General features: G+C 42.0%; 1 protein-coding gene across 2 annotated transcripts; it reads left to right on the top strand.

The window, feature by feature from the left end:
- Positions 1 to 603: 603 nt before the first annotated feature.
- On the top strand, positions 604 to 25,979 carry dhx38 (DEAH (Asp-Glu-Ala-His) box polypeptide 38). Of its 2 annotated transcripts, none has more exons than XM_015952969.3 (27): positions 604 to 739; positions 1,432 to 1,760; positions 1,856 to 2,028; positions 2,353 to 2,508; positions 5,186 to 5,348; positions 5,638 to 5,756; positions 5,872 to 5,945; positions 6,028 to 6,183; positions 6,259 to 6,420; positions 6,560 to 6,667; positions 6,828 to 6,949; positions 8,308 to 8,445; positions 8,538 to 8,724; positions 10,142 to 10,327; positions 10,423 to 10,563; positions 10,698 to 10,808; positions 10,986 to 11,102; positions 11,208 to 11,315; positions 11,409 to 11,521; positions 11,967 to 12,175; positions 15,157 to 15,311; positions 16,599 to 16,754; positions 17,423 to 17,557; positions 17,949 to 18,074; positions 18,152 to 18,247; positions 23,972 to 24,093; positions 25,678 to 25,979. In XM_015952969.3, the coding sequence occupies exons 2-27, from the start codon at positions 1,435 to 1,437 to the stop codon at positions 25,757 to 25,759; spliced, it is 3,741 nt and encodes a 1,246-aa protein (XP_015808455.1). In that variant the 5' UTR covers positions 604 to 739; positions 1,432 to 1,434; the 3' UTR covers positions 25,760 to 25,979. The 2 variants fall into 2 exon arrangements, with proteins under 2 accessions (XP_015808455.1, XP_015808456.1); XM_015952970.3 differs by lacking the exon at positions 604 to 739 and adding an exon at positions 744 to 882.
- Positions 25,980 to 26,799: the final 820 nt, after the last annotated feature.

Raw genomic sequence — 26,799 nt, forward strand, 5'->3', positions numbered from 1 at the left:
CACGTATGTGTATGTATTCACATATAAAATTGGTTGCCAGACTAGCTTTATATAACTGTTAAATGGAAAGTTGACAAAATTAATAGGAATTTTTGAAAAGTAACAAGAACATATAGAAAAATGCTCTGTATGAATGAAAGAAAAACACAGCATAACCACTAAATACATTTGTCAAGAAATTTATAAAAAAGTAACAACATTTTTTGACAAATTTCTCTCAAATTTGTGAGATTTAAATAGAACACAAAAATTGCTTTTTCAAATACATTAAAAAACAGTAGAATCCACATAGTAAATCTACAAACTGTCTTATGCACAGTATTCTTCATGACTGAGAAAAATCCATAGAGCAAATGCAGTGTGTCACTTTCAAGTCTCATTTGGCTGGAGTGCTATCGTTCTAAATTATCCTGATTTTTGATCTTGGTAATGTTTCAAGGTACTTATGATCAACTGTAGATGTACTTTATTCCTAATTGTGGGGCGGATTGTTAGACAAAGAATATATTTTATGCCATTTTACAGCAATATTTCTTTATGATGCTCTTCATGTTTGTACACTCGTCACGTTGCCTGTGGGGGCAGCAACGCACCTTTAGCGTCACACTGGCGTAGACGAAGAAGGGGATGATGGGATTGTAATGTCTGCTTTCTTGTGCGTAAACATTGGCGTTGCGTTTACGAAGCCCGCGATTTAATTCTTTTATAGGACTTCAAGTCTAAAATTTCTCAAACACAGGTTTGTCATTTGGTTAACATGAGACATAGACGATTCTGTTGGAATATTTTGTTTTACATCTAGAGAAAGTCGCTGGCGTTTTCTGTAGTCCGCTTTTATCGTGACTGGAGCAGTTAGCGTTAGCATTAGCCTCTCAAACTGAGGTACGTTAAACACAGACATTATTGAAAGTCTAGATAATCGTTTAGTATAATTTTTATTTTCATTGGTCATGAAAAAAACTAACACATCAAACCGGTCGCATCGCATGATTAAAACGTTAGGAAGTAGTAGATTTTGATGACTAAATGGTTTGTTAGTGTGGCTGAATTCTTATCTGAAATAGTTCATGTATTTGGCAGACGTATTTTTTTCTTCTTTCCCCAATTAAGGATGTAATAATGCAATTACTATTGAGGCTAATAAATAACTATTTAGAGATTTGAGAGGCAAAAGTGTACAGTGGCTGAATTTAGAAATCAATGAATTAAAAATAGACTTCTATATATAAGACTTGTTTTGAATAATTAAGGAAATATAATCTACATAATGACAAACAATTGGAATATCACTAGCATTCAATTTCAATTTTGTGTTTTAGTAGCATACCTAGAAGCCACAGCTCTAATATACTTTGCTTTTGTTATTATAAGCCACACTTTAGTAGGTTATCAGATTTTTATCTTTTTTGTGTTTCCATATTTTCCCCATAGAATATGGATGACGAGGACATGTCCATGCACAGGCTGGAGGGGACAGATCCCACAGCTCAGGTTGGTGGTTTGATAGTAAAGAAGAAGAGTGCTGCAGCAGAGCCCCATGTTTTCCGGGCACCCACACCACGAACATCATTGTTGGGCTTGGATCTTCTAGCTGCTCAGAAAAGGAAGGAGCGTGAGACTAAAGAGCAGGAAGATTCTAAAGATGATGAAAGAAACAGAAAGAAGTCAAAGGTTTCCTCTTACAAGGACTGGGAAGAAAATAAAAGTGACTCTGGTTCAGATGAGGAGGACAACGATACAACTTGTGCCAAGAAGGAGAGGTAAATTCTGTTAAAACGTTCTGGGAAATATATGAAAAGGTTTGACTACTCATGAACAAATTCAGTTTTGCTATAAAAAAATAATTTTCTTCTAGCCGGAAGTACCGTGTGACCGGCTCAGAGACACCCTCTAACCCAGGAGGGGTCAGTGAAGAGTTCAAACGCAGACATCAGCAAAGAGAGAAAGACAGGCGTGAACACGGAGTCTATGCCTCCTCCAAGGAGGACAAGAACAGAGATAAAGGCAGAGAGCACAGGAGTGAAAGAGGTGATTTTCCAAAGATCTCAGATTATTATTCTTGTAATGTTGGTCTTTGTAGTTCATCGTGATGATACGTTGGTGTCTGCTTTACTGAGTGTTGCTTGGTTGTGAAATTGGAGCAATTTTTCTGCTGCAGATCAAACAGAAATGTAATTATTTTACATAAATGAAGGAATTAAAGCATGTTTCGGAAATTGGATTATGATTTTTAAAGTTAAAGTCCCATCAGTTGTCACACACTGATGTATGTGCGAAATTTGCTCTCCACATTTGACCACTTAAAAAAGTGTGAGTTGAATATAAGATTTAGCTTTCTCTTCTCTCTGTCAGATGAGCGAGACAGCAGATCTAGTCGCGGTGGCAGCAGCAGTAATCGATCAGAGCGCAGTGAGAGAAGTGTGCGCTCACAGAAAGACGGCTGGTCTGAGCGCATCAGCAGAGGGAGTAAGAGAGAGGAACCTTCAACACCACAGCATCCACCCAAAGGTTTGTTTTCTTTATTTTCGTCTGGGCGATCAAAGTTTGTGCAATTGGTTGATGCTTTTATCCGAAGGGTCTGTATGTACAGTACGTTTGTATTTATCCAAATGTACTGTGTGTTACAAACTCAAGTGTGACCTGCCAGGAGTCTGAGGGCTTGCAGCATGAAAGGGAGACGAGTCCATTCCTTTTAAAAAAAGAATAACGATTTTTATTCTTAAACATAAACAATTTCTTAAATCACAAAACAAACAGGTTTATTTCAGGTTAAAAGCCTGGAAACTAACCCCAACTAAAGATGTCCAAGAGAGAATACTCATTAACAATGATAATAATCAAAACCAAACTAAAAGGCTAGATTAGACCCCAAGGGTAGAAACCCACCCTGGGGAGATAAACAAAATGTGTTGTTAAGTAGAGCTGAGGAAAATAATCAAATAATCGATGCATCGGGATGCGGACATAAACGATTCTGCATCGTAGAAGAGTACGCCATAATCGATTATAGTGGAATGTAGTTTTGTTTTTTTAATGGCGGCACCAGCGCACCATCCAAATCTGTCAGAGTGAGCGTCCTCCACATTTACCTCCGCCTTAATGTGGTACTGCAGGGCTGAGCGCTAGAGTTGTCACCCGAGACCAAACCGGAACCGAATCAGCCCGACCGGTTCTGTTGGATTTGGGCCGTGAATTATGTTAATTGAGCGGTTGTCGTGCGGCGCGCTCCGCTCGCTCGATCAGCGACAGAGAGAGAGAGAGAGACACTGTCTGCTCAGAGAGACGATCGGAGGACGCTCCTCCAAACACGCGTTATTATTTTCATAATTTAATTATTATTTCTCCTGGAAGTGCTCAGTCAGACTGCTTGTTGTAATGTAGGGAGATCCGGTCTTGGGGAGGGGGCGGGGTCAGTGACAGCGGCTGCAGCGTGATCGTCTGTCTCTTTTATTTAGGGACACGGAAAAGTTAAAAGGAGAGAGAAATAGAAGTTCTTGTTCCACTTTATTATTTTGTGTCATGAAGATAAACTGATGTTGAATTCAGCTTAAAGAGAAGCTGGGAGGAAGCTTTGGTTCATTTTAAGTTACAGGAGACTTGTCTCCTATCTGCTCCTCCAGAGACAGCATGGACATGAAGGTTACATGGTGAGGGTCCCACAGGACAGGTTAGTGGAAAGGTTTGTAGTTAGCTGGTTAGTGAAGGAGATCCATCAGCTGGGTAATTTAATCCTAATCCAGCCCACAGCCTTCTGCTGGTGTTATCAGAAAGAATAAAACACATCTTAAATATTGGAAGTGTAGAATTTGTTTTGTGTTTTATTATTTTCTGCATCAAACAGAACTTGATTCATTCTCCAACATTTCAGAAACGAACCACTGGGTTCAAATAAAATAAACTAAGTCAAACATTTCATTTGGTGTTATTTCTGACTTCCTTGAACTGTGGCATAAATATTTGACTCTAGAGCTGCTCAGAGACATTAAACACTCATGTATGAACACATTATGGATTTTATTATTACATTATGTGTCCTGTAGGTTTTCAGTACTTTTTTAGATTTTGTGAGTTTTTGCAAAGCGTGTTTTTCTCAGCCTGAGGCGTGGTGTTGAACCAGGAAACAGATGTTTTACTTTGTTAAATCTTCTTAAATGTTTAAAATGTTTTGTCCTAACCTGTTGTGAATGGAGAGATTTTGAGGGATGGCAAGTTGTGTCAATTACGTTTTTGATAAAAATAAATAAAAAGCAGTTATCTGACATCTTCTATTTATCGATGAAAACAAATCAATATGAAATAATCGTGATGCATCGGGATATCGAATCGAATTGAATCGTTGACCCAATAATCGTAATCGAATCGAATCGGGAGACAAGTGAAGATTCACACCTCTATTGTTAAGGCGCACACTTTAAAACCACCAATCACGTTGGAAAGACAATTCTCTTCTAGCATCCAGTCCTTTTCCGGGCCGTGAGGCTGTTCCTCAAGTTCAAGAGTCAACAGGAGGGTGGGCCGACTTGGCTTTAAGCAAAACAGGAATGCTGTGAGCTTAATAACACCAAACTTCCTTCAGGACTTTAGGAAATGACAAGTTAGAAGGAAGAGCTCAGTGAAAACAGAAACGGCTTTAAGATGAACCGGGTATACTCATTCGTCCACAACGTTCCATGTACTGGCTTAGGACCGCATCCCCAAACGCTAGGTTCCGGTTAAAGATCAGGATCAGGTCATTCGGATCAAGTCTCATAGTTCGGCTCGGCTGCCCTCTCGTTCTCAGTTGGGCTCCTCAGGCTCCATCATGTTCAAGTTTTTCACGATCTCCGTCAGCTCCCCACCCGCTCGCCGGCCTATCCCTCTCCAGCAGTCAGCCGCTCTTTGAAAGTTTCTCAGGCCGCTTCATCTGCCCTCTCTTGGCTTTTAACGGGTCGGAGTTCGTCAACCTCTCTCGTCTCCAACTTCCGTGTCATTTTTTTTCTGCGCGTCTCTGTGCTCCTTTTCTCTCAGCGTCCTCATCAGCGGGATGTGAAGCACCTGTGCACTCCAGCTGATGTGGGAGGAGCAGTCAGAGGACTCCAAACCAGCAGCCCCATCCCGAAACAGGGGCGAACATTTGCTCTTAGCCGGCCCGAGGGCCGCCCATCGTAACACTGTGTTCTTGTTTGTTTCTTTTCTTTCTGCATAGATTCCTCCACCCCTTCCCGTTCTAACTGGGATGAAGATGACAGCGGTTACGCCAGCTCAAGGCGTTCTCAGTGGGAGTCCCCATCTCCGACCCCATCTCACAAGGAGGCAGACCGCTCAGAGAGAAGCCATCGCTCAGGCAGAGAAAGTGAGAGGAGAGACAGGTAACTGTTATGTTATTTAAACTGTGCCTTTAACCTCGATGACCCTAAAGCGTTCTATTCCTGTTTGTGTTTAATGTTGTAATTTATAGTTTTGTTCTTTGAGAACATTTCTTTTTATGAGCTCTAGAATGCAAATTATCTTTTTTTTTTTTTTTTACAAAATAGTCATTGATGCTTGAATCTCTCTCTCTTTTTTTTTTAAACAATAAAAATGTGTTTTGGTGTTTTTACATTTGACTAAAACTTTTAAACGTGATTAAAATGTCGTATTTACCTGCTGGGATTTTAGATCAGTTAAAGGCCGTTACCTTGACGACACACCCCTACCTACACCATCTTACAAGTACAACGAGTGGGCCAATGACAGAAAACATTTGGGTTCCACGCCTCGCTTATCCCAAGGAAAAGGTAAACTTGTTTATATTTTCTACTGCTTGGTCATAATTTAATCTAAAATAATATTTTTTACTCATGTTGGATTTAAATGAAGCATTTAACCTTTTGTTCTTGGTGTTTCCTTTAGGTAGAAGCGAACGTGAGGGAGGAATTATGTTTGACAATGAAGATGAGAAAGAACAGTGGGAGGATGACCAGAAGGTGAGTGTTACCGTTATCATTTCATTTGTTTTTCATCGTAAACTATCTCCTGTTGAGATCTTTACTTGTTTCCTTCATGCAGCAAGCTGACAGAGATTGGTACATGATGGATGAAGGCTATGATGAGTTTCACAACCCCTTCACTACAACTTCTGAGGAGTACGTGAAGAAGAGAGAGCAAATCCTCCAGAAACAGACTCAGAAAAGAATTTCTGCACAGAAGCGACAGATCAACGAGGTACAAACGGTGTTATCCGTTTCTTTTTGCACAAGCTTCCTGTAACCTTTTAACAAGCTTTGCGTTTCCTCTTAGGATAATGAGCGATGGGAGACCAATCGGATGTTGACCAGTGGCGTGGTGCAAAGGTTGGAGGTGGATGAAGACTTTGAGGAAGACAATGCTGCTAAGGTTCACCTGCTAGTTCACAATCTGGTCCCTCCCTTCCTGGATGGAAGAATAGTCTTCACTAAACAGGTGAAAACCACATTTTAGTCTTCAGTTTATTTAATTCAACTAAGTTTGGATTTAAATCAAACCAACACATCTGATATACTAATGTCAGAGTTTCTTTTAACTTTTTTTTTTCTCTCATCTGTGTATTATTATCCTGCAGCCAGAGCCCATCATCCCTGTGAAAGACGCCACCTCGGACATGGCCATCATCTCTCGAAAGGGCAGCCAGCTTGTCCGGAAACATCGAGAGCAGAAAGAACGGAAGAAGGTGAGACGAGACCGCCTCCTAAATCCCTACGTGTTTTCAGTCTCAGTGACCCTTTGCTTCTTTTACCACCACAAATTTCTCCTTGTACATTTGCACTAATTGTTCTTGATGAAACCTTTAAAATCGGTAAATGATTCAAACATTTTGTTTCTGCCTTCAGGCGCAGCACAAACACTGGGAACTGGCAGGCACCAAGTTGGGTGATATTATGGGTATAAAGAAGAAAGAAGATGAAGAGCCTGGGGCCAAAGTGGTTGGGGAAGATGGCAAAGTGGACTACAAGTAATGGAAAACTGCACATTTAGTTTTTGTAATTCAGTTCAATTCAAATTCAAAAATACTTTATTAATCCCAGATGGAAATTCAATTGTTTCAGAACACACAATTCTGAGATCAGACATACATACATAGACACATGACAAGAATTGTGACTGTGGTCATTCGCAACCCGAGTCGCGCTACCGTAATAGATCAAGAGGGTTTATATGACCATAGAGTCAGGGGGAGGGAAAAAAAGGCACTTCAGAGTTACCCTCCACAGGGAGGGCATCTTTGCTATGCAAAAAATCACCTCAGACAGAAATGCACACAGATTTCAGACATTACACAACAGAAGTGTCCACTAGGTGGGGAGGTAGGGTTGGGACTCTCCTCACTTCAGTGCGTGCAGCCGCATGAAGCAGCGCTCATCACCTCCGTTTGGACAGGGGAGGGAGATAATAAGTTAGAGGGCACATTGACTGCTAGATACGGTTCCACGGCCTTCACCAGTCGCAGTCCCGCCCAGGCTGGGAAAGGGAGAAAGAGTTGCCATGGCGACGGCAGCATTCCACATTTCTTCTGAGGGGAGTTTACACGTCAGCCTCACAGGCTTCAAGGGCACCAGATTCAGATAAGAATTGTTTGGGGACAGACAGAGATAATTTCCTCTCTGCCTTAGAGTTCTGTTGGTCTTCAACCCCTCTAGATCCAATAATGATGTAATGAATCAATCCCAATCCGTGCTGATCTGTCAAGTCTCTCCTTGATGGAATCCACCTTCTGTGCCAGAGCCTAAATCTCAGCCAAAGGTCCAAGCTGACGACTCATCTCAACAATTAAATGAGTTTGTGCGTTCACAGCGCGATGCATTCCATCCCTGAGCTCCGGGATTGAGCCAATATTCCTCGAAAGCTCGTTAATTTTCCGGTAAGCCAGGTAACCGCTCAGGCCAAACAGCAGGAAACCCGACACCAAAACAACGAATATCCAGACATCTTCAGAATCCTCTACAGACAGTTGAGAGAGGCATATCAGGTTCCCCTGTTTCCAGGAGTCCATGATATACCCAGCTGGCTCTGTCCCAGAGGGGCATCCGGGCGCCCCTTCTCCCGTTCTCATCGTAGAAAAAAATTTTTGTCAATCGCGTTGAGAGACCAACTGACCAGATCCATTTTTAATAATTTCCAGTTTCCAGAAAAAATGCAGAAAGCGTCGTGCTCAGGCAGATGGGACAGAGAGCCTTGGGAGGAGGAGGGAGGGAGAGGAGAAAAAAGTGCCTGTACTCTCCAAGAGCCGGAAGAAGAACTACAATTATTTAATTTGAAGGAGGTATTTGATGTTCTTAACTTCTGTGTTTAATGTCTTTGAATGTCCCACAGAGCGGATCAAAAATTTGCGGAGCACATGAAGGAGAAAAGTGAGGCGAGCAGCGATTTTGCCAAGAAGAAAAGTATTCTGGAGCAGAGACAGTACCTGCCTATCTTTGCTGTGAGACAGCAACTTCTCAATATCATAAGGTGTTCACACAAATCTGTGCTTATGGCTCCATCCTCCTCGTTTACCATGTCAGAACTGTGACACGTAGGGTTTTCTCTACTGTAACCTGCAGGGACAACAGCATCGTTATCGTTGTTGGGGAGACGGGTAGCGGGAAGACAACCCAGCTGACACAGTATCTGCATGAAGATGGTTACACTCGCTACGGCATGGTGGGCTGTACTCAGCCTCGAAGAGTGGCAGCCATGAGCGTGGCCAAGAGAGTCAGCGAGGAGATCGGTACCAACCTCGGAGAGGAGGTGAGACGTTTGGGTGCTTCAGCTGATCAGACTGTTGCAGCAAACAGAACCCCCCTGCTCTCTTTTGTTCAACATTATCTCCCATAGAAGTTATTAGAAAATCAAAAATGGGTTTAAAAAATGACTAAAACAAACATGAATCAAATCAACTCTACATCTTTCACGTAAATGTCTGCTTAGTAATATTGAGGGGTTTTGTTTTCCATAAAACTTCATTGATCATGTCCTGCACTCACATCTTCACTGGTTCCAATCCAATCCAATTTTATTTATAAAGCGCATTCACAAGGCATTACAACCAAACAAGGTGCCGTACACTAAAAATGTTAGATTAATTAAACCAGCGTTATACAAACATGTCGAACACAGATAAAAGATAAAAAGGAAATACAACAAAAATACCAAAAATAACAGCTAAAAATCAATAAGACACAGGGTGAATAAAAATTAGAAAAAACATTTTAAAAAGAACCTCAATACAACTTCAATTCTTTGGTTGTCCAAAGAAGTTCACACACAAACCTACTTTAACCTGTTTTAATTGTTTATTATAAGTAATTAGCAGAACAGTTATTGGGCATCAACACTTAAAGGTAAAGTTCCACTGGCCATCATCACACACTGCTGAAATTACATCTCCACATTTGACCGTCCCCGTGGGGAGCGGTGAGCTGCAGCAGTGGCTGCGCTCGGGAACTATTTGGTGATTCAAACCCTTAAAGCTGAGTGTCAAGCAGGGAGGTATTGGGTCCCGTCTTAAAGTCTTTGGTATGACCCGACTGGGATTTGAACCTCTATCCCAGTCCCAGGGTGGACACTCATACCACTAGGCCACTGAGAGGTATAATTTTTTGATGAATAATAGTGTAACTTTTATAAAGAACTTATGTAAATATGTGGATTGTGTTAAATTAACTGGCTTTAATGCTCTGGTATAATGTTTTCTAATGATATTTATGTCTGAAGTGGAGTCTCGTTTTTTGTGCTGTCCAACACTGCCATCTAGTGGAGATTAGAAACATAGCTTCTTGATCTAAATTCAGTAGATTTCTGTTTCTTTCTTTTTTATTTGTTTATTCAGGAAAGTCTTACTGAGATAAACTATTTATATTTCAGGGAATCCTCGAGGGTTTCATGTAGAATTAAACAGGAAGCCCACCGATTGGCCACAGCTACCTCATAACTTAGGACTTTAAAATGGAAAGAAAGAAAAAGAGAACTAAACTAAAACCTGTTAGAGGTAAAGTGTGCATAAAAGCACGTGAATTAACACAAGGGCTTAACTCAGAAAAATGTAATAATTTTCCAACTTTATGCTGAGTATTTTTATGCATCACAAGATGATTTTTAAATATGTACACAATATATTTTGATCATATTTATGATGTTTATAACTTGAATATTCTTTTTTTCTCAGGTTGGATATGCAATTCGTTTTGAGGACTGCACATCTGAGAAAACGCTGATAAAGTACATGACGGATGGAATCCTGCTCAGGGAGTCCCTGCGAGAGTCCGACCTGGACCATTACAGCGCTGTGATCATGGACGAGGCTCACGAGCGCTCTCTCAACACAGACGTGCTGTTCGGGTTGCTCCGTGAGGTCAGTAAAACTACCAAGTGTAAAGTACACATTTATTTACATTTTGTTCCATAATAAGACACAGAGGCTTGATTCCTGTTTACGTATCCTTCCAGGTTGTATCTCGCCGCACCGATTTGAAGCTCATCGTCACCTCTGCCACTATGGACTCAGACAAATTTGCTGCGTTCTTTGGCAATGTACCCATATTCCACATTCCAGGAAGAACATTCCCTGTGGACATATTGTTCAGCAAGGTAAACGAATGTCATGCATTTAATGTAGTTTCACCTCAAGGCTGCTTTGATTTAGTGAAAATCATACATTTAATCTGCTCATAATTGCTTTTTCTTGGATCCCTTTTTTGTTGACGTGTTTGATGGATGTGTAGACGCCGCAGGAGGACTACGTGGAAGCTGCTGTGAAGCAGGCTCTCCAAATCCACCTCAGTGGGATGGCGGGAGACATCCTCATCTTCATGCCTGGACAGGAGGACATTGAGGTGATGGACATGGCTGCTGAAATCCCTCTTAATGCTTCATTAAAAAAGAGAGTTCTGCTCAAGCATTTTTCTTTAAAATGTACTTGTCTTTTCTTGGGCACCGTATGTCGTGTTTAACATGTTGCAATAAAATTTCCTAACTTTATTTTGCTAATATTTGATCTTTGTTTCCATCAGGTGACGTCAGATCAGATTGTGGAGCGCCTGGAAGATTTAGAAAATGCTCCTGCCCTGGCTGTGCTGCCCATTTACTCACAGCTTCCATCCGACCTCCAAGCAAAGATCTTCCAGAAGGTTTTTTTTTTATCATCCCCTAAACATGAAATCATACTAACATAGTTTTATTCCCTTTTTGGTGTTAGCATCCAGCTCACAGATGTTATTTTTATCTTCTTCAAGGCTCCAGATGGCGTGAGGAAATGCATCGTAGCTACAAACATCGCTGAGACGTCCCTCACCGTGGATGGAATTATGTTTGTGGTGGATGCAGGATATTGTAAACTTAAGGTACGGCAGGCTTACGTGTCATTTTTATGTTTTTCATGCCGTGTTGTGACTGAGATCCTGTTTGTGAATGACTTCTTTATTTCCTGTCAACAGGTTTTCAATCCTCGCATCGGTATGGATGCTCTCCAGGTTTACCCCATCAGTCAGGCAAACGCCAACCAGCGATCTGGCCGAGCTGGTCGTACTGGGCCGGGACAGTGTTACAGGTAAAGTTACCTGAGGTGTGAGTTCAGTAATTACAAACACCTTTATTAAGTTACATTACTTATTGATAAATGAGCTTCTGTGTTCGGACTCAGACTTTGCAGGGAAATTGCAGCTTCCTCTTTTTTTTGGTATTTGTTAACCCTCTCACTGTCCTAATGGGTGACCCCGCGAGGAAGGTTGACCCTTGAGCGGGACTGATGGTCTATCCCTTGAGGTACACGTGGCAGGGGTGAGGAGTGAGCGGGCCTCAGGGTCACCCATAAAGACAGTGGGAGGGATAATTAGAAAATCTGTGAATGTTACAACAGAAAATACATTTTTAATTGCTTGAACGGGTTCAGAAAAATAGAAAGAGTTCAACAAAACTTTTTAATTAGTTTATTTTACCGTTTGTAAATTTCCCACGTTTGGCTTTTTAACCATACCTTTGTCACTTTCTTTAAGACTTTACACTCAGAGTGCCTACAAGAACGAGATGCTGACCACCACCATACCTGAGATCCAGAGGACCAACCTGGCCAACGTGGTTCTGCTGCTGAAGTCTCTGGGTGTTCAGGACTTGCTCCTTTTCCATTTCATGGACCCACCGCCTGAGGACAACATGCTGAACTCCATGTATCAGCTCTGGATCCTCGGAGCTCTGGACAACACAGGTGAGCCAACCTGCAATCATTTTAATCATCTGACTGTTTATTCACTTCGTTCAGGTGCTGTTGTGCCTTAAAGAAGCCTTTAAAGCTGTTTCCTTTTTTTAATAATCATTCATTTTTATTTCTTATTCTTATTAAATCTGATTCTTTACTCAGAATTATCTCTGTCACGTTGGAGTCTGAAGGGATGTGGAGCTAGAAAATCACACCTGAAACCTTTTTACATGAAAATATTCCTCATCCAGGACCTCGTTTTCCTTTGATTGCTGTATTAAATTGACAATTTGACAAAGTGACAATCAGTTTGTAGATTAGAAAGAATGAATCCACTATGATGGTCCGTGAGGGGAAAAAGAGATTTTATGGAAGACCTTGACACTTTGAGAATTAGAGTCTGCTGGACTGAGTGACGTTTTGGGGTCAGCTTCTAGCTGCTGCACTTCACTAGTTTGCTTCATGTGTTAGACCTTCTGGCTACAGCCATGCTAATGCTGAAAGGTTTCATAATGAAAGAAACACAAAAGGACTCTAATATTTATAAAGAAAAACTCTAAAAATTCTATAAATAATTATACTCTAATTTGCAGATTTCCTAGCAATCCTCACTCGTGTAGCCATACCTGGTTGTAGATCGGTACGGTGACATAAGGCTGCAGAGAAACTATTCAGGATTTTGAGAGCCAGCATGCATAAAACCGTTTCTTGTAAAGAACCTTAGATTATTGTACAAAATCTGACTGAATGATGGAATTCCAGCTCTAAAGTAAAGAATATAGAGGTGTGAATCTTCACTTGTCTCCCAATTCGATTACGATTATTGGGTCAACGATTCAATTTGATTCAATATCACGATGCATCACCATTATTTCACATTGATTTGTTTTCATTGATAAATAGAAGATGCCAGATAATTGCTTTTTATTTATTTATTTATTTATTCATTTTTAATCAAAAACGTAATTGACACAACTTGCCATCCCTCAAAAGCTCTCCATTCACAACAGGTTAGGACAAAACATTTTAAACATTTAAGAAGATTTAACAAAGTAAAACAATCTGTTTCCTCGTTCAACACCACGCCTCAGGCTGAGAAAAACACGCTTTACAAAAACTCACAAAATCTAAAAAAGGTACTGAAAATCTACAGGACACATAATGTAATAATAAAATACATAATGGGTCCATATATGAATGTTTAATGTCTCTGAGCAGCTCTAGAGTCAAATATTTATGCCACAGTTGAAGGCTGTCAGAAATAACACCAAATGAAATGTTTGACTTAGTTTATTATTTTATTTGAACCCAGTGGTTCGTTTCTGAAATGTTGGAGAATGAATCAAGTTCTGTTTGATGCAGAAAATAATAAAACATAAAACTAATTCTACACTTCCAATAATATTTAAGATGTGTGTTTTATTCTTCCTGATAATAACACCATCAGAAGGCTGTGGGCTGGATTAGGAGTAAATTACCCAGCTGATGGATCTCCTTCACTAACCAGCTAACTACAAACCTTTCCACTAACCTGTCCTGTGGGACCCTCACCATGTAACCTTCATGTCCATGCTGTCTCTGGAGGAGCAGATAGGAGACAAGTCTCCTGTAACTTAAAATGAACCAAAGCTTCCTCCCAGCTTCTCTTTAAGCTGAATTTAACACCAGTTTATCATCATGAAACAAAAGAATAAAGTTGAACAAGAACTTCTATCTTCTATTTCTCTCTCCTTTTAACTTTTCCGTGTCCCTTAATAAAAGAGACAGACGCTGCAGCCACAGTCACTGACCCCGCCCCCTCCCCAAGACCGGACCTCCCAGCATCACAACACTTGGTCTGACTGAGCGCTTCAAGGAGAAATAATAATTAAATTATGAAAATAATAATTAAATTATGAAAATAATAACGCGTGTTTGGAGCATCGGTTTGGAGGAGCGTCCTCCGATCCTCTCTCTTGTGTGAGCAGACAGTGTCTCTCTCTCTCTCTCTCTCCTCTCTCTCTCTCTCTCTCTCTCTCCTCTCTCTCTCTCTCTCTCTCTCTCTCCCTCTATCTCTCTATCTCCCTCCCTCCCTCCCTCTCTCAGTTGCTGTGTGAGCGAGCGGAGCGGGCCGCGTGACAACCCACTCAGTTAACATAATTCACGGCCCAAATCCAACAGAACCGGTCTGGCTGATTCGGTTCCGGTTCGGTCTCAGGTTACAACTCTAGCGCTCAGCCCTGCAGTACCACATTATGGCGGAACCACTTGGTAAATGTGGAGGACGCTCACTCTGACAGATTTGGATGCTGCGCTGGTGCCGCCGTTAAAAAAACAAAACTACATTCCACTATAATCGATTATGGCGTACATAATCGTTTAAGTCCGCATCTCGATGCATCGATTATGTGATTATTTTCCTCAGCTCTAAAAGAATATTCTTTATATCAGGAGTACCTTTCTCCCTGAGTGATGCTTTGAGCTCCTACAGACTACAAATACAGCCTCTGGAAAGGATGCTGCACTGATGATGCAAACAGGCCAGCAGGAGGTCGCTCAGACTTCCAGGCTGGAATCCTTGCCTAGAAACTGATCCTGTGTTTGGTTTGACTGGCCGGGTCTCATTTCTATCTCATTCTTAGCCAGATTCCAGAGGATTTACGGATTTGGGGATAAGGTTAGGGGAGGGAAGGGGGCACTTTTGACAATTCTCTGCATGGTGTGTTAACAGCAGATTATCACTGATTAAAGCTTACCTGCCCGTAACTGGCTGCTTTTCCTCATCATAAGCTTCTTAGACTATTTCCTCTAATCATTTAAATCAGAAAGTTATTTTTTTGATCTCGCTCTTTTTTTTTCTCAGCTGTCAGCTTTTCATCCTCCTCTGGCTTTGATAGATAAACAAGTGCCATGCAGAGTTGGCGAGCTTTGACGGAGAAGATGTCTCGATGCTCTTCATGTGTTTTTTTTCACACGTGTGACCTTGTAACTGTGTTTCTTTGTCCACCCAGGTGCTTTGACACCGACAGGGCGTCTGATGGTGGAGTTCCCCCTCGATCCCGCCCTCTCTAAGATGCTCATCGTGTCGTGTGACATGGGCTGCAGCGCGGACATCCTCATCATCGTCTCCATGCTTTCTGTGCCAGCCATCTTCTACAGACCTAAGGTGTTTGTGCTTTTTTAAGTCACTCCTCAGTTAGGTGGGAACAGAGAGAGTGGGTGGGTGGCTAGGTTGGTAGATTTCTGTTAAGCCTGAGGAGTAATGACTTTGTTAGAACACCAAAATAGCATTTCTAATTAAATAATCAAAAAGATGAAAATTCTGAAAATAAAAATGAATGCGTAGTAGTAGAAACAACAAGAATAAAGATAAAAAACGGAATGGGAGAAGTTTAAAGGCGTGGTTCACAAAAAAAACAATGTTTAATGATTATTTCTAATTATAATCAGTCACTCAGAGTTTTTCACACAGGTTGAAGATGAGAAAAGTCTCCTACACCTATCTCCTGCATTAGCTTATGATAGAAAATAGACGGTGAAACTCTAGGATAAGAAAAGACTGACAGATCTACATCACTCTGTCACCTAACATTCATGGACTCACCCATCTCGACTCCCAACGGGAAAGGCTGACACAAGCAGAGAGTGTCTTGGCTAGTAGAAGTTAACTGTTAGCATTAACAACTCCACCACATAGCAGAACTCCTTATAAATTTATAAAATATCAATGTTGCAGAGCAAATGGACTCATTGGTAGAGTCGCGTTTGCTGTTGTCCAGTCAGAGGTGAGATGTCCAAATCCTGCCGTGTTCAGCTCTAACACTGATGTGGCTCACCTCTGGTTCCTGAAACCAGCACACCAGAGCTCTTTTACCCAGAGTACACACACTAAGGCATTCATTGCTACTGGAGACCACTGCAAATGTATTCATTAAACGAGTGAACCACACCTTTAAATGTGATTAATCTTAACACACAGCTGTAGGGATTTACTGATCCCTGTCCAGGTCTCGCCTACTGTTATTTACGTTCTGATTATAACGATCATCTTATTGCTAGCATGAATAGCGCTTAGCAATAGTGTGTTCATGCACCTGGACAAAAAAAAAACTATTGTTTTGATCAAAATGTTGCCCATTTCCTGCCACCAGCCTTTTGTAGGAGCAGGAAAACTGTTGGTGCAAAAACAGAATGGACAGAAAAGTTGAATATTCTATAGATGGATAGAAAATGTGTAAAGAAAGGTGGTTGTAATCTTTTTTTGTTGTTTTGTAATCACTTCAGTAATCCCTTTATTCCATCGCCGTTGCATTGTTTAAAGTTAAAGATAATTTAGACCAAAAACAGGAAATAAATGGTGAACCCATTAAACAAAGGGCATCTAGCAACTTTGGATAAGATGAAAGTATTTTAATATATTAACACTTTTGACTAAAGTGTGTACTTGTCTCAGGGTCGAGAAGAGGAGAGCGACCAAGTGAGGGAGAAGTTCTCGGTCCCAGAGAGCGACCACCTGACTTACCTGAATGTGTACATGCAGTGGAAGAACAACAATTACTCCAGCATCTGGTGCAACGACCACTTCATCCACACCAAGGCCATGCGCAAGGTCAGGCTCCTGAGGGCCGCGCTGGCATCTTATTTTCAGTTTGTAAAACTTGACAAACCGTACATTATAGAATTTAAAACAGGGTGTCCACGGGTCCTTAAAAAGTCTTAAAAAGTCTTAAATTAGCTTTTCCAAATTTAAGGCCTTAAAAATCCTTAAAAATGACAAATAATCCTTAAATAGTTTCCAAAGGTCTTAAATTACCAAAGACCCAATAAACAAGATTCTTTTATTTCTATAAAATTTTCATGAATTTCTAGTTAGTTCAGCATTTTTTGTGTACGATATTGGCGTAAGCGGAACCGTACACATTCGGTTGGTTGTGAAAGGGGAGCTATTTTTAGATGAGCATGCTAGTGGGAGTTTGCGCCATGGGGAAGTGCAACATTAATGGTAACTGGATGGTTAATCCCACGTTCACGACGTGGTTAGCACCGGTTCCAGGCAATAGCTGGAAATTATAGCTTAAATTTAATTAAAAAAAATAGCTTAAATTTGGTGAAAGTGGCCTTAAATAAGGTCTTAAAAAGTCTTAAATGTGGCTCCCTTAAACCTGCAGATACCCTGTAAAAGGAAATAAGTAACGTAAAAAGCTCCTAATTATTTTTAAGAGATGATGGATGATGTAGTCCATGTTTGTTAGTTTCTTTTTGTAATTTTCCATGAAGGTGCGTGAGGTGCGCTCCCAGTTAAAGGACATCATGGTGCAGCAGAAGATGAACCTGGTTTCCTGTGGCTCAGACTGGGACATCATCAGAAAGTGCATCTGTGCTGCTTACTTCCACCAGGCGGCCAAGCTCAAGGTGCAATCATCTCTCTGGGTTTTCCTCGGTTTATATGTTGGGCACAGAGGCAGATTTATAGCAGCATAATTACAGAGTGGTGAAATATCCCCTCTGGCCTCACATTAATACGCCGCTAAAATCTGAAAGGGAATTTGAAATCATGACTGTATAATAAAGGTTCCCAGTTTGACTTATGAGTAGTCAGCCAGCCTAAGCAATCATAGTAATGTTGGATATACTGCAGATGCATTTTCTGCTGTCTAAGCCAGGTTGAGCAGCAAATTAGCCCTCATGGCCTGCTTTGTTTTGACCTTTGAATGCCCCTGCAGAAGCACACAAACACATATTTAAACTTCAGGCCCCGTAATTTTGAGCTGGAATTGAATTTGTTATTTATGCATGTTACCAGGGCATTGGTGAGTATGTGAACGTGAGGACAGGCATGCCGTGTCACCTACATCCTACCAGCTCCTTGTTTGGTATGGGCTACACACCTGACTACATCATTTACCACGAGCTCGTCATGACTACAAAGGTAAAGATGCAAAAAATTGAGGTTAAAGCGTTTACTCAACAGGGTTGTTCTTGATGTTAATGTGTGTGTTTTTGTAGGAGTACATGCAGTGTGTCACAGCTGTTGACGGGGAGTGGCTGGCAGAACTTGGGCCCATGTTTTATAGCATCAAACATGCAGGAAAAAGCAGACAGGTAAAAAAAAAACATGCTGACTTGGTCAATTTGGTTCCCTCATAATATAAATAATGTGCACAATAATGTTTTGGTCAAATCCTGTTTATTTGTTTTTCTGTCGATAGATTTCTTGAACCAGTGGATTGATTTGAATGAGATTGAAACACACCAAGTTAGTTTAAGAGATAATCCATAACTGCTCATCATCTTTAGTTGACTCAAAAATGGCTAAATGTTCATTTTAAAGTAACACAGAGCAGTTTCCCTGCTTCTCAGCCCTACTGGTCATCGTTGTCGTCGTCTTCCTTCGCTTATCCGGGTCCGGGTTGCGGGGGCAGCATCCCAACTAGGGAGCTCCAGACCGGCCACCTCCACCAGCTCCTCCGGCAGGACCCCAAGGCGTTCCCGGACCAGATTGGAGATGTAACCTCTCCAACATGTCCTGGGTCGACCCGGGGGCCTCCTGCCGGCAGGACGTGCCCGAAACACCTCCCCGGGGAGGCGTCCAGGAGGCATCCTGACCAGATGCCCAAACCACCTCAACTGGCTCCTTTCGATCCGGAGGAGCAGCGGTTCTACTCCGAGTCTCTCCCGAACGTCCAAGCTCCTCACCCTATCTCTAAGGCTGAGCCCGGCCACCCTACGGAGGCAACTCATTTCGGCCGCTTGTATCCGCGATCTCGTTCTTTCGGTCATTACCCAAAGCTCATGACCATAGGTGAGGATTGGGAAGTAGATCGACCGGTAAATCGAGAGCCTGGCTTTCTGGCTCAGCTCCCTCTTCACCACAACAGATCGGCTCACCGTCCGCATCACTGCAGATGCTGAACCAATCCGCCTGTCGATCTCCCGATCCCTCCTACCCTCACTCGTGAACAAGACCCCGAGAAAGCCCTACTGGTTAAAAGTGGAATTACAACTGTTGTAAACAACCCTGCAGCAGCCTGCTGGACCAGACCAAGTTTATTTCTTAAGCGCATTTAAAAACGGCATGGCAGCCGACCTAAGTACTGTGCAGATAAAAAATTAAAACACAATAAATAAAACAGAAAGCACAGCCAACAGTAAAAACACGTAGCAAAAGCAGAAAACAGTCGTAATAAAAATACATGGCAACAATAAAAATGTATGAGTGAGGAAAAGTCAGGTCATAAAAATAGGCTTTAACTAACAACTTAAAACAATGGCGGTAGTCTCACTGAGGCCCTGTCCACACGTAGCCGGGGATCTGCCAAAACGTAGATATTTTCCTACGTTTTGGCCTGTCATCCACACGAAAACAGAGTTTTTTCACACGAAAACGGATCTTTTTAAAAACTCCGGCCAAAGTGAAGATCTGCGTTTTCTCCGTTTTGGGTGTCTGCGTGTGGACAGACAAAACCGGAGTTTTAAGGTCTGCAACGTCACTTTCCGCGACAAAAAATGCTGACATCACGTGTGCGACCTGTGTTTACACTAGCCGGCATCATGGAAGCCCTCAGAGCTGAGCTCTGTCACTACCCGATCCATCAATTGTCCAAGCGCTTTTTGCTTGTTTGTTTTTGCAAGCGGAATTACTGCTCCTTGCGGAAGACCACAGACGAAGGACGAGGTTAAGAACGGGGGAAGTACTGCCGCCTACAGGTCTGGCATGTCCTTAACAAAGTATTTATCCGGGTACGTGTGGACAGAGTTTTTTTTTAAAACGCGGTGGTGTGGATGCAAGTTTTTGGAGGGGCGGATATTCGTTTTTAAAAAACCCGGCTACGTGTGGACTAGGCCTGAGAAGGGAAGAGCGGTACAGTGAGTGCTGCTGCTAGCGCTAACAATGAGCAAACACTGTCATAAGCCAGCTAATACTAAAGTAAACCATGAAGTCAAAAGATCCACATTGTTGGACGAAAAATATTATTTACAAGTCCATTAGCAACAAAGCCAGATCACCATCAGTTCGTGATTTTGTAGCTTCCTATAGCTTCATCAAACTAGCGCATGCCACGCCGATGTTCACTCTAGTTTTAGCTCTTTGCTTTGCCTCCAAAGACATTGCTCACTTACTTTCCAGGCTCCACCATGATGCTAACAGAAATAGCAAACAACTTCTGTTTCTTCTTCATGTCCTTTTTGTTGACGATTGGCATACAGAAAATGCTAACTGCTGTATTACAGCTAACGGCTGTAAAGCAGGTAAAGTGCACCCCCTATGGGGTTGTATCAACTAGTCGACTAGTCAACTTCACTGCTCTGTAGTGACTTTTTAATGCCTGTCATCGACTAGTCGCTGTCACGTGATAGTGACCGACAAGATGCAGTCCTCGGAAAAGACAGCAGGTGACGAGCCCCTGCGCGTCGCCAGAGCGTTGGTATCTGACGCCCGCGGTAAAACAGACATTTGACCGAATTGTGACCTTTACCCTCTTGCAATTTAACGTTCCCCTCACCCCCATCCTAACCTTAACCCTCTGGGGTCCATGGACGTGTATCCGCGTCTTTTGAACAGGTCTGATTTGGGACACTGTAGCAGGAAGACTCCGCCTTCCTGAGTTTTGGTTTCAATTCCTCTTTAAAAAGGAGATTATAAACTACACCCCAGTTTTTAAATTTTGTTAATAGGCAACGTAAAAGTGGAGTTATACTACACAAAAATAAACAACCTATTTTTAGACAATCTGACAACTTGTCAAAACAGCGGTTTAGTAATCCGTGAGAGGGAATGTGCTTGTGAACATAAAAAACCCACAAAAACATGAGATCCTTTTGCTGTTGGTGGAAGTCTCACATATTCAATTGATAAAAAGTATCATTATGTAGCTGAGAGAGAGAGGAAGGCTGCACGAGTAACGAGATGTGCGCAAAAAGGAGCCGCTTCGCGGGGAAAGGAGTGGCGCGAACGGAGTAACAACAAACAATTAGACAGATATTGACGGTAAACCTCATATTTTGGAGCGATCTGGACAGATATATTGTCTCTGCAGTTTAGTAGGCTTTTATTAGGCTTATATAAAGGATGATGAGAAGGATAAATGTCCACCAGGCAGTTCAGATAGTACGGCTGTTTTTTGACCTGGAAGCAGAGGAAGTGGACGGAGACTCACAGCCGGAGTCTGAGGCAAATAGCGAGGATGTTGATGACAATGTGGCAGATCCATCCTTCCTCATAGAAGAGTTGGGTCATGATGAGGTAGAGGATGAAGGCAGAGATCCAGCTTCTCGGAGATCCAACAAGAGGAGTGATTATGTCAGTGATTATGGTTTTGAGTGATTTAAGGTCTAATATGCAACCCCTTTATGTCCAAATATAAAAAATATGTGTAAATTCATAAAGTCCAGGTTGTGCTGAAAGATTGATACCACATAAGGTTATGGTTTCTATTTTGGAAATACAAAGGAAAACTCTAAATTAGTCAAAAACAGCAAATTAGACCCTGGACCCCAGAGGGTTAACCAGCTTGCACATGCAAAGCTCTGATCGTTGACGCACTCCAGACATCTGCGTCCTGAGCACGGCCACAGTAACGTTATCAAATCAGGTGTCGCCACCTCAAAAACTAATTTAACACACGATCGTTCATGTCGGCTCATTTCCTTTTATGTTTTCTGTCTTTTATTTGTGCCTGATGCGTTTCGCTGCTGTGGAGCGGAGCGCATCACCTGTTTTGTCCTCCGGTGATTTCACCTCATCGGTGCAGCCGGCACACAGCACGCACTCCGCTGTTTTTGCGGTCGGTAGATCTTTTAGAACTGCAGTTCAACGGTAACTCATAAGGTGAATATATATGAACCCAGGTAGCAGTTTTTCTTTAGGATTTAGAGGAGATGCAGAAAGATAATAAACAGAGACAGGACAGAAAAATAGTCAAATAAAAACAAGTTAGTTTTTGTACCTGGTGGTTGCAACAAACAGACACCATTGAAGGTAATCAGAAGTGAGGAACAGAAAATTAAACAATTATTTAATGTTTAGAGCAGCAACTCTGAGAGGCTGCAGGCGCATCAGTGAGTTTGCAGCCGCTGCGCAGGGGGAGAGGGGAGAACGCTGAAGCAGGGGAACAGTAAAGATGCAGAAACTACCGTTGTTAAGAGATGTGTTTAACTTTGAAAATTTGGGTGCAATTTTAATTGTCAAAAACTCTAGCGACCCCCCTCCCCCTCCCCCCCCCCCCCCCCCCCACACACACACGCGTCGGGAAAAAAACGCCTGGTCACCCATCGTCAGTTTTAGCCGCTTCAGGTGTATGACTTCATCAACGACTAGTCAAAGTCGACTAGATTTTCATTACTTGACTGTCGACTTAAAAAAAATAAGCCATGCAGCCCCTAGCACCTACCTGCTCCACAAAACTATCACGTTTGGTCAGCAGAGGGCTGCAGGGTGTTGTTGAATATGAAACTGGTCAAGTTTCTAATTTATCAATCTGCTGGTGAAGGTTCTCAGTCATCCAGGTCATGTAATCCAAAAGGGTTCAAACAAAGGCAACTGGACTTTTTTTGCTTGAAGACGTTTCGCATCTCATCCGAGGTTGAATTCACAAAGCTCCTAGAACTCCTCTAGCGGTTGTAGGTGTTGCTTTCATTGAAGAATGCAACACGATGCCTGACCCCAACTTTTCACCAAATACGTATTCATTTAGTGAAGTCCACGAACCGTAGAATGCAGCGATTACTGTTATAGTCAATTGGTAGGTTTCCACTGGCCGTGGAGCAGAAGCGTATTGTCATGTCGCTAAACTCATGCTTCAGGTCAGTTTATTTTTTTTTTTTTTCACACTATGCTCCCAGAACACATCAAGTTCATCAGTTTGGATTGAGACAGGCAGGAAATCAGCTACAGGAGCGGAAAACTGATTTGTAACACTATCTATTACTGGTAGCTTATGGCTAGCGTATTACAACGGTAAAGCTTCAAACACATAACAAAAAGATCTGGTTTCCTCCAGCCATGCACAGCTGAATGTCGATGAGGGTCAGAAATTAGCATGTAGGTTCTCGTGTAGCACTCCTAGTGGGCGTCTTTATCATTGCAGCCTGAAGACTTGGGTTGAACACTACCTTTGATACCTTGGTTGCTGAGATCCACAGATCTTTTGGATACCTGCTGTCATCTTTCTCTTTGCTTATTATCATGTAAATGGGCAAAATCATGCGTGATCTTGAAATCCACCTGTGAACTGTGTGGAACGCTTTTGCTACCACCTGTCGTCTGAAACACTCCCAGTGGGAAGGGGCGCATGGCTGAGCTCGCTGGAAAAACGCATCTACTGCGTTATGCACCGCTTACACATTCAGTGGAAAGCTGGGGTTAGTGTGTCCTGTCATTCAGCAGAAGAAATGTACTTTTAATGATCAGTTATTTGAAGGAAGAAATAAGTGCTTTCTGGAATAATTAGTAACAAATCTGAGTATAAATAAGAAGTGATTGATGTTTTGTGTGTGTGTGTGTGTGTGTGTGTGTGTGTGTGTGTGTGTGTGTGTGTGTGTGTGTGTGTGTGTGTGTGTGTGTGTGTGTGTGTGTGTGTGTGTGTGTGTGTGTGTGTGTGTGTGCACTTATTGTGACCTCCAGTTATTCTGTAGCACCAGTTCTGATAATGAGTATTATTTTATGAAAATAGCCTCATTTTTTTCAATGTAACATGATCTCATGCAGAGAAGCTAATAGAAATAAATAACTTTTTTCCACCTAAAGGTTGGATAAAGATTCCTGAACTGGACAAACCAACAAAGAGCATTGTGGGATTTATCTTCATGTTTGTGTTGTTGCTGCAGGAGAACCGCCGGCGGGCCAAGGAGGAGATCAACAACATGGAGCACGAGATGGCCCTGGCCGAGGAGCAGCTGCGAGCGCGTCGAGAAGAGCAGGAGAAGAAGAGCAACATCGGAAGTGTCAGGCACGTTTGTTTCACTATACTAGCGTCGTCCAGCAATGCTTCCTCTCAGCGCTCATTTTCCTTCCACTGTGAAGATTAGAAACGTTTAATTTACCCTCCTCAGCGCCCACCCATCTCCCTCCCCTCTTTCCCTCCATTCCACCTTTCTCACTCTTCATGATGAGCTTGTCTCACCTCTGGTCCCTCCAGACGAGACAAAAAGAAATAATATTGACTCCGGGCTGACCCCCATTACTGCAGCAATTTAAATTGTGCCACAGTAGAACAGAAAAAGGAGGGGAACATTCATTTTCAAATTAAGACCGAAAATTTAATTTCACACTCATCTGCCAGCTTTACAGAGAGAAATAAGGTTATAAGGAGTGATTTTAAAAGATTTTTTATTCTTAATTAATCAGCTGTTTTATCTGCCTTGAATTTCGTGTGACAGATATGTTGAAAATAATCACAGTAGAGGTTTAGGATTAAGAATTAGATTCAGGCAGAGGAAGATGGGCTGTGTGGTAATGAAGTTGATGCCTCTCCTGGGCTCGTGGATGCCTTTTGTCCTCCAGCGGGGCTCCTGGTTGGTCCCTGACTTCAAACCAGGATGAAATGTTTCATATGCCTCCCTGCTGTCGGTTAGTAAAGGTCCAATCACCAGAACTGAGTATTTGTGTGGAAAATTACACAATTTTAATATCCAAAAACACAGTTTCATATTTGTGACTTGTTTCCTTGACTTTGTTTACATCTACTGTGTTTAGAGACCAGAAGTCTAGTGGTCTAGAGATTAGAATATTTCCTTTGGTTCCAGCCAAAAACACAACAGTTGGTTCTGCTGGAGTACCAGCTTTTCATGGTTGGAGTCAGTGTTTGGTGGTTGAAACATAAAAACCGGTGCTAAACCCAAAATAAAACCAGGTCTAGAGGAATAATCTCCTAGTGATGAGAAACGGGTTAAGGTCTAATGGTGTAATTGCCCAAGGTGTGTGTGTGTGTCCGCGTGTGTAAGCAAGCTGGAGGGGGAGATGAGGGAAGTGTAGGCAGTGTCATTGTCACGTAATTAAAGATGATAGATTGTGCCGTCAGAGGCGTTGGGTCCTTGTGCCTACTCTCCTCTTAGAGACACGGGTCTGTGTTTTCACTGCAGTTCTGCTGCTTACATGTTAACCTCCAGCAGCTCACACCAGAACCGCATCAACGTTTTTTTTCTTCCTAAATATGTTTATTATGATTTTCAGTTTAAAACAAAACAAAATACAACAACCCCCCCCCCAACACTTACCCACCCCAAAAATCCCCTCCCTCCCACCCCCCACTTCACTCCACTTCTTCAAAGTCAAAGGCGTCTAGAAGATGCAAAAGGGGCAGCCAGATGTCCTTGAAGTCCTCGAGTTTTCCTCTGGCCATATACGTTAGTTTCTCAAGCGCCAGGTTACTGGACATAGAATTGATCCATTGTTTCACTCCTGGCCTTTCTGTGGCCTTCCATTTCAAGGCAATAACATATTTAGCTTGTAACAAGGAGATGCATCAACGTTTTTAATCCGATTGCATGTTTCAGCAATTAGAACTTTATCTTTTCCTCCTTTTGTTATCCAGAGCGGTGAAAATCTGCACCCCAGGACGACGAGAAGAGGCCCCCATGACACCCAAACGCACCCCGGCCCGCTTCGGACTATAAAACTCCCCACGCAGCTCAACTTGTTGGAAGTCCCGGACCTCACCAACACACAGAACAACATTTCATCCTCTTGGTGTGCGACCATTCACTGCAGTTCACATTTTGACCACTAGAGTGAGAACTTGTATAAGGCACAGGAGGCAAACCACACTGTGGAAAATCACCTCACTACCTTCAGCGGTCACTTCAGCTTCATGGTACATTTAAAGGAAAACAGGACTGTTGCTTATAGATGTTTTTTTTTTTTTTGTAAATTCCATATTTACATTTGCTTGTTACGGCTTTTACGAGAAGACGTGAACTGTAATGACTTTACCCACGGTAGTAAACGAAACCCTAATTTTCTATGTTCCTGATTTTGATATCAGAGGACTGCAGACAAATAATGGTCTGATTGAACTGTTGCTGGTTTTTGTGTTCTTGCATTAACTGGTTCTTGTCGTGTAGTGGGCTGAGCAGTGTGCACTGCCTTGAAGGGCTCTCCTACAGCCTGAAGCACTATTCAAACTGTACTTGTGGCACAAGTGAGTGAACTGACTCTAAATTTAGATTTAATACAACAGTCACGTTGGTTTGATTTGGCTTAAACCTTCTTTTAGTAAGATAATGGGCCACAGTGTTGAAAGCAAACATCAGTTTTGTGGGCTCTGAATAGCAGATATTTGTTTTTACCAAAAATGTAAAAAGCTGATTACTATTGTTGATGTTCGCTCGTCATCGTCCTGTTGATCAGAAAATCATGCAGCTTCAGATAAAATGTTTTAGTGGAGTGGCTTCTTTTGTCTTTACAACATCGATCTCAATTTCATCAACATCCTATGTAAATAAAGAGATAAACGTTGTTTTTTTAATTTTAAATTCAGAATCATTTGATTTTGTGTTAGTTTTTCCCTCCAACAGCATATAATTTATGTACACACATTTAGGTTGGTGAAATGGATGCAAATTTAGGCCATAAATTGTCTGCTTGCAGGTTGGGTGATTTATTTTTATAGATGCTCAAGCAAGAGTAAACAGTAGATGATTAATTTACAGGTCCT

The sequence above is a fragment of the Nothobranchius furzeri genome, chromosome 9 (assembly GCF_043380555.1).
Source record: "Nothobranchius furzeri strain GRZ-AD chromosome 9, NfurGRZ-RIMD1, whole genome shotgun sequence".
In the NCBI taxonomy this organism is placed as follows: domain Eukaryota; kingdom Metazoa; phylum Chordata; class Actinopteri; order Cyprinodontiformes; family Nothobranchiidae; genus Nothobranchius; species Nothobranchius furzeri.